This window comes from Protobothrops mucrosquamatus, unplaced genomic scaffold, assembly GCF_001527695.2.
Source record: "Protobothrops mucrosquamatus isolate PMUCROS unplaced genomic scaffold, P.Mucros_1.0 scaffold1379, whole genome shotgun sequence".
Lineage (NCBI taxonomy): Eukaryota > Metazoa > Chordata > Lepidosauria > Squamata > Viperidae > Protobothrops > Protobothrops mucrosquamatus.
Window position 1 is genome coordinate 247,591 of NW_015387568.1, and position 7,376 is coordinate 254,966.

Consider the following 7,376-nt stretch of genomic DNA (forward strand, 5'->3'; position numbering starts at 1 on the left):
TACTACTACTACTACTACTACTACTACTACTACTACTACTACTATTATTAACTTAACTTCATTAGCAGTCAACAGCCCTTATACTCTTGATTTCTTAAATAATAGGTTCACTTTAAACAATACATGGTCTTGAAAGAATAAATGAGGGGATTTCAATATACACAGGCAAGTTTGAAACCCTGCTAAGCGTAACAAGTCAGAAAAATGCAGTAGATGCATAGGCATAAAGCCTAGGCAATCAAATAAAGCCAGTATAGCAATTATTTATCCTGCTGTTGCAAAAAATGCTCCTTTGCCAAGTTCAATCTACTGAGAACTAAGATTTTTTATCCTGTAGCAATATAATAGTGTCATTCCTCCAGTTTGTAACAATGCTATGCTTGCCAATTTCTTTTAAATAAAGCATATTGTAATTTTGTAAGGGATGACCAGGCTGAGCCTGAGGGAGAGATCAAACATGTCATCTGCCATGAGTCCCGGCGCACCCACAGTCCAGCCCACTTTGAATTCCTTTCTGTTCTTAACTCCTACTACTTTCCCCTGACCGTTAGTAGTTCAGATACTTGTAGAGAGCTACAATAAATCCTTATACACACTTGAACTACCTGGATCTCCTGATTTCCTTGGTGCGTGACAATTTATCCAAAAGCAAGGGTGTTTTTTTTTTGTCCTCTGAATAATGTACAGTATTTTTAGATTTCACAAAGGCCTTGGCTGTAATGTTACCAGAATAACATGACATTACTCAGTTCTTACTCAGACTCCTAAATAAAAATATCTCCTAGAATCATGGATATGTCTGACGTTACTCAGTTCTTACTCAGACTAAATAAAAATCAATCTATCTATCTATCTATCTATCTATCTATCTATCTATCTATCTATCTATCTATCTATCTATCTATCTATCTATCTATCTATCTATCTACCTACCTATCTACCTACCTACCTAACTGACTCAGAAATACAGTTAAAAAAAACCCCATAAAATGTCACTTAAAAGGCATTCTAAAATGAATACATTTGCATTATTAAAAGGTTAGGAGAAAACATTAGATGTTACTATCGTAGCACGGAGTCACCATTTCCTTGAGATCCACTCCAAGCCTGTTCCATAAAGGTGTGGTTACCTTGCAATTCTAGCAGTTGTCCAACCTTTTTTTTTTTTTTAATGAAGTTAAAAGACCACAATTGAACTTCCTGGACAAAAAGACGAATGCCGTTTATTATCTTTCATACAAGATAAGATTGCCTTAAACGTTTTGCCCTTCTGTTGACTCAGAGGGCGTTGAGGGAAAGAATTTCAACCATCTTAACACAGTGTCTTCCTGCATGTGTCTGCAACATCTCCCCCTCCAAATTGCAAAACCTGCCTAAACCTTCTGCACTTCAGCAAAAGTGCCGCGTTAACCTGGTTTGCCTTCTCGGCCTGCCCGCTGTTCACTGTAGCATCCAATCATGAAAAAAAGTGTCCGTCCTTGGCTTAAAACAATGTCAACCCGGTCACCAAAGGGATGTCTGTAATAATATTGTCCAAGAGTCCAAAACAGCTTCAGACTTGTCCTCTGCCCAATTAGGCGACCGTACCTACTCAGTCTTAGCTAATTTAAAAAATGAAATAACACTGAGGAATTCTGGAATTACCAGCCTGACTTGGAAATAGGTAAATGCTGCAAGGCAGCAATCGGAAGCCATCCTGTCCCATGGCCAGGAAAACTACAGGGATGCAGGCACCCAGAACCATTCCTGAAAGTATCTTTATCTCTTTATTCCATCCCTTGAGAAATAGCCCTTGGCCCAAGGCTGCCTGTAAAACTAGATGGTGGTGCAGTCAAATGTCAAAAGGGTAACTACCCGATTCTATCTGATGTGAGGTACGTGGACTTTCTTTGAAAGACGTGGGAGTGTTGCTTGAAAGGACCAAGTTACAACCTTTAAGCTCCAGAGAAGTATAACTTTGCTGGAAATGATTACAAAAGCCCTCTGGGCAGCCAAGAAGGATGACTCACTCCCTTTTTTCACTCTTATACTCCTACATAATTTCAGTTTGGCGGCCTTCCAGGTGCCTCGTGCAAAAATAATAATATTCAGGTTCCACTCCTACAGCAGTTTCCTACCAGGTCCACCTGTCATACAATGTTTTGGATAGAGCAGATCCAGAGGAACGTCAATCAAGAGCAGAGGAAAGCCTAGATGACATCTATAAATAAGGATTTTCAGAGTTATACTTAGTGCCGGAAAGAAACAAGGTTCATTCCGGGTTTTTTTTGGTGCTATTTGCCCAAAGCTACTTCCTTGGGCTAATTAGTTGAAGGCCAAGTGAGAACAAGTTTTTTAATTGATGATCTATCCAGCAACTCCTATTATCTCAGCATTACAGTATCTCAGCCTAGTTCATACCAATCAGAACAGGGAATTGACCTTCCTGACTTTAACAGATACAAAATCAAGCACCTTAAATCTTGCTGTTCCCAACACTCATTAAGTAAAAGTTCCAATGCTTAGAATTCATACCTTCTCCTTAAACAAGTTATGAATGGCAGGCAAAACTCAGATTAGGTTTCTCTTCTGTATCCAAATCAATACGGCAATAGGGAAGACCTACTGAACAAATGTAAAATTCATTTACATTTAACAACTTGCTCTTTTTTGGCTTAAAAAGTAACTCAGAGACCCTATATTTTTCAACAGTCTGAACAGACAAGAGATGAAGTCTCCATCTCCTTTAAGAAGTATCTGAGATTGAAAAAGAATGTACTTAGGAAACTATTAGTAAAAGAACAAGAACTGTTTAAAGGAAGGCAAATGGGATGTTGGTACTACAGGTAATCTTCCAGGAAAAGGTGTTCAGTGCTATTCATAAAAAGTGGCATCATGTCCAGCTTTATGCAGTTGAAAGCCAAAAGCTACCCAAGAAAGCCCAGATGGAACAAACTTGAGCTCAAAAATAATTCCCTGAGTTATTGGCTCCTCAGATGGTAGAGGACAGGAAGACCTGGAGGAACATTATCCATGGGGTCCCGATGGGCCGGACAGGACTTCGCAACTAACAACAACAATAGATGGAAATGAAGGCTCTCTTGAGTTTCATACAAACTGAAATCTGACGGTGTGTGTAAGGGAAATTCCAGCCTTTCAAAAAGCTTATCTCTGATGCTGGAAAACCGAGATTATTTTGTCTGGGCGAAGAATGCGTGAATTTGTTGAGCTAGGCTGCGGCCAACTACTCCTTCGAGCTCCTGGAGAGAGGCATTGCAAAGCTGATGGATATTCCCAAAGTTTTCCAGGAGGAGAAGGGCCTTTGTCTTTCCAACTCCTGGAATCTGCTGAACTGTGTGGAGTATAGACGGTTCCAATAGCTTGGTACATTTCTTACTTTGGAAGAGACTGCTGGTTTTAGTCTGTTCGTGCACCTGAAATGAAAGTCAAGTTCAGTCTGGCTGCCCTCTTGTGGTTTTTGGTGGCTAATTGTTTGCAGGTTGTCCTCCACTTACGACCACAACTGAGCCCAAATATTCTGTTGTTCAATGCAACATTTGTTAAGCGAATTTTGCCCCATTTTATGACATTTCTTGCCACAGTTGTTAAGTGAATCACTGCAGTTGTTACGTTAGCAACCCGGTTGTTAAGCAAATCTGGCTTCCTCCTTCTGACTTTGCTTGTCAGAAGGTCGCAAAAGGGGGTCGCGTGACTCCCGGGACACTGCGACTGTCGTAAATACGAGTCAGTTGCCAAGCATCCTAATTGTGATCATGTGACCAATGGGGATGCTGCAATGGTTGTGTGTAAAACATTCATAAGTCACTTTTTTACATGCCGTTGTAAATTTGAACGGTCACTAAATGAACTGTTGTAAGTCGAGGACTACCTGTAATGCAGAAAAATGTTGGGTTATAGGATGGTCAATGCTTTGGATGCAGAATGAAAGTGGCACTTTGGACTGGGCAGGATAGCAGACCAGCAGTCATTAAAGTATCTGCATCTTTTTACTGGAAACGAATGTAGTTAGTTTAATGAGTCACAGGTATTGCATTCAAGCTTCTGAGCATTTTGAGGCACTTCCTCCAAAACTAATAGGAATCACACAGCCCTAGTTCTCAAATTATTTTGCCGCCTCAAACCAAGGTCTGTCTCGTCCATCATTCTTTTTCCTGCAGTCACTTGAACATGAGAAACTCTTGTACGCCAGTTCTGATCTGAAGTCCACCCGTCTTAAAATTGTCAACTTTGAAAAGCACTGCTTTAAAGCAACCAGCCTGATGGATACCCATTTAGCAGTACAAGCAGCTCTTGAAGGTACTTACCAATTGAGCAATAAGTTGAGCTGCTTCTGTTTGGCTAGCCACCGGAAGTAAAGTCATTCCCAGTTCCAGAACGACAAATTTCTGCACTTCTGGAAAATACTGGTTACTTATTTGGGTTTTTTCAACTAATACAATCCCTTGAAGATTGCAAGCCTGGAACAAGTAGGAACAATGAGAGTAACAGATATTAGTGACAGAAACAAACCAACAGCCTAGCGCAACGTCATGTGATGTGTCGTGATATATCACGACTTTTTTCCAATTGGCGGCAATGAGGTGGGCGTGGCTTTGCTATGATGCATCCGGCCCGTGGGCCGGCAGTTTGACACCCCTGTCCTAGAGTAAGCTCATTGGGAGGGCTGGGAAAGTAAAAAGGTGTGCTTTCTCCACTTTCTCTTCTTCACTCCACTCAGCTATGCTGCTTAAAATCACTGATTAAAGACTATTGTTTCCTCACAGATGAATATGAGAATGAAGGAATGGCTGGGTTGACATCATTCAGAACTGTGCATATGAGAACCACAATACACCATACATGGCCATTAATTCCTCATCTTTTCCTGCAACAGCCAATTAGATACAGATGCACCAGTTAAAGCTTTCTCTGAGCTGAAGATAAATAGAAAGCCATGCCAGTTACCTAGGCAAAATATCTTTTTGTTCTTAAAGCAAAATCAGATCATTTCAAAAAGGAAACAGCAACACAAGGAAGAAAAACACATAGAATCCTTTAAGGATAAAAAAATACTTCTTAAAATGGTGGATTTCGGTTGCTGGTATAATTGCTGATAACAGTAATTATGCATGGTACTAAAGTTTAGATTCTCCTTGAAGTGTGATGAATTGATCTAATGTTTTGCCGATATTATGTTCCTAAAATGCATGATCCAAATTATACTTTCAGAGGGTGCTTACATTTCTAAAACGAACAAGTCTTCTTTTGAAGCCATTTCCTGCCACCAGGTCTGCTTCAGAAATGTAGAGGATGCAGCATCTGTTTGAAAGATGAAAGTCCACAAGTCCCAGGCCATCTTCCAGAATAAGCTTAACTTTCCCTTGAAATGTGAGAAGCAATGAAACTATAGTAATGGCAGAACTACTGTAGACACAGAATTCTTATTTTGGGTGAAATGTTCGCTGGTTTTACATATCCTGCTAAGTTTGATTTTAACATATTGTGTAAACAAACCATGCTTTAGCACACTCTGCAAATCAAGCTGTTGCTTTATATCCTAGTTATTCAGAAGAAAATGCCAATGATTTCAAGACTGATCATTTCCAAGTACATTTAGCACTACAGAGTGAAAGTATGCATTTAAATATATGGCCTGCCATATTTCATTTACAGCATATAGAACGGGCATTCAAATTAATGAGAATTAAAACAATCTGATAATAATAATAAAATATTCCTTGTGATTTAGTGGTATCTTCTGATTATCCTAACTTAATAAAATGAGACATCCTAATTTTTCTGGCTGTTTAGATAACCTATGCACCCTTTGGATGTTTAGGAATACTATAATTAAGACCTCCAGACCAAACCAAGACATTAAGTTCATATTTTGTAGTGTAACTGATATTCTGATTTGCTGAAAGCCATTCACCGCACTATCCTAGTTCAAAACAACCCACTAAATTATACTAAATGCCCAAACAAAGGCAATGCATCTGTCAGATTCCTTTTTTAAAAAAAGAAGAGTCCATTGGAGTTGAGGGACCAATATATTTAAACAAATAATGTTGGTTTAATTTTCAGATTTTGGGATGACTTGTTGGTAAGCAAAATTCTGTAATTTTATCAAAGTACAACTTACCGTGCATCTCCTGAGCAATCTGGGAGCCCTTCCATTTCTCACTGCCAATCACGTGGCCCAGAGGAACATTTACAGCTCCTGCTCGGACTGGGGTGGTGTCATTTGGCATTATTAAGCTTTCTTTGTACTTGTACGCTTATTTGTCCTATCAAGAGAAAAACTATCAATCTGTTATTCTGAAAATGCAAAAACTATACATTTCTCAATAACCAGAAATTGCCCATGAAATCCAGGTGGCTTCCAGCTGATGTCTTTCCATAGGGTTTTTTCCCCCAGCCAGAACAATTAATGAGTGGAACGACTTGACTCCAGAACTTGTGATGCTCCATCACTGGAGGTTTTCAAGAAGAGATTGAGCAGCTATTTGTCTGAAATTACCTAGGATTTCTTGCCTGAGCAGGGGGTTGCTCTAGAAGACCTCCAAGGTCCCTTCCAACTCTGTTATTCTGTTTTAAACCTGAATGTCAGATCTTCCACAAAATTTATAAGGTTTTATTGTATGTAATCTTTCTCAGATTTCTATGGGACAAGCAGCAGCTTAAGGCAGGACAAGCTATGGATGGAAACGAATCAAGAAGAGAAGCAACCTAGAACTAAGGAGAAATTTCCTGACAGTGAAAACAATTAACCAGTGGAACGACTTGCCTCCAGAAGTTGTTGGTGCTCCATCACTGGAGGTTTTTAAGAAGAGACTGGACAGCCATTTGTTCTGAAATGGTATAGGCAGGGTTTCTTGCCTGAGCAGGGGATTGGACTAGAAGACCTCCAAGGTCCCTCAACTTTATTATTCTATATTATGTTGTGTTATTCTGTTAAGCAAGTAAAGAGCCAGTCTTTGGGACTATGCAAAGAACAGCTTACTGCTGTTATTAATTCAATGTATATGTGAATCAATGCAAAGCATTCTTCTTACCTTACCGCTTAAAGATCCTGCACAGCAATCTCCAAGAACCCCCAGCGCCTTCAAACACACGTGCGAACCTGCCCACACGCGCAGGCAAACCCGGGAAGACAAACGGAGGGAGCTCCCATTGCGAGGAGTTCCTGCTTCCGCCTTTTTTTTTCAACATCGCGCGGCGGCCGTGACGCACTGCCGCCGCCAGCCAATCAAAGCCCTTCTCTTTTCCTCCCGCCTCTCCCTGAAACAAAACAACGGACGCTTGGTTGCTAAGGCGAAGGCAGCATCAGTAAGGCGGATGTCGATTGGATAAAGCGGGGAGTCTTAACCAATCGCCTTGCGGCTGATTGAGGAGTG

General features: G+C 40.3%; 1 protein-coding gene across 1 annotated transcript; it reads right to left on the bottom strand.

Moving 5' to 3' along the window:
- Nucleotides 1-3,056: 3,056 nt before the first annotated feature.
- Nucleotides 3,057-7,164, bottom strand: FAAP24 (FA core complex associated protein 24). Its single transcript, XM_015821682.1, has 5 exons — nucleotides 7,035-7,164; nucleotides 6,122-6,266; nucleotides 5,220-5,359; nucleotides 4,305-4,457; nucleotides 3,057-3,413 (listed from the first exon to the last, which is right to left on the bottom strand). The coding sequence occupies exons 2-5, from the start codon at nucleotides 6,228-6,230 to the stop codon at nucleotides 3,171-3,173; spliced, it is 645 nt and encodes a 214-aa protein (XP_015677168.1). The 5' UTR covers nucleotides 6,231-6,266; nucleotides 7,035-7,164; the 3' UTR covers nucleotides 3,057-3,170.
- Between the last annotated feature and the right edge of the window lie 212 nt (nucleotides 7,165-7,376).

Bases quoted from the DNA above. Each gene is read 5' to 3' on its own strand.
- FAAP24 (XM_015821682.1), bottom strand. From the start codon at position 6,230: ATGCCAAATGACACCACCCCAGTCCGAGCAGGAGCTGTAAATGTTCCT. The intron at 5,360-6,121 runs GTAAGTTGTACT...TCACATTTCAAG, and splicing joins GATTGCTCAGGAGATGCACG to GGAAAGTTAAGCTTATTCTG. The intron at 3,414-4,304 runs GTAAGTACCTTC...CTTTCATTTCAG, and splicing joins CTCAACTTATTGCTCAATTG to GTGCACGAACAGACTAAAAC.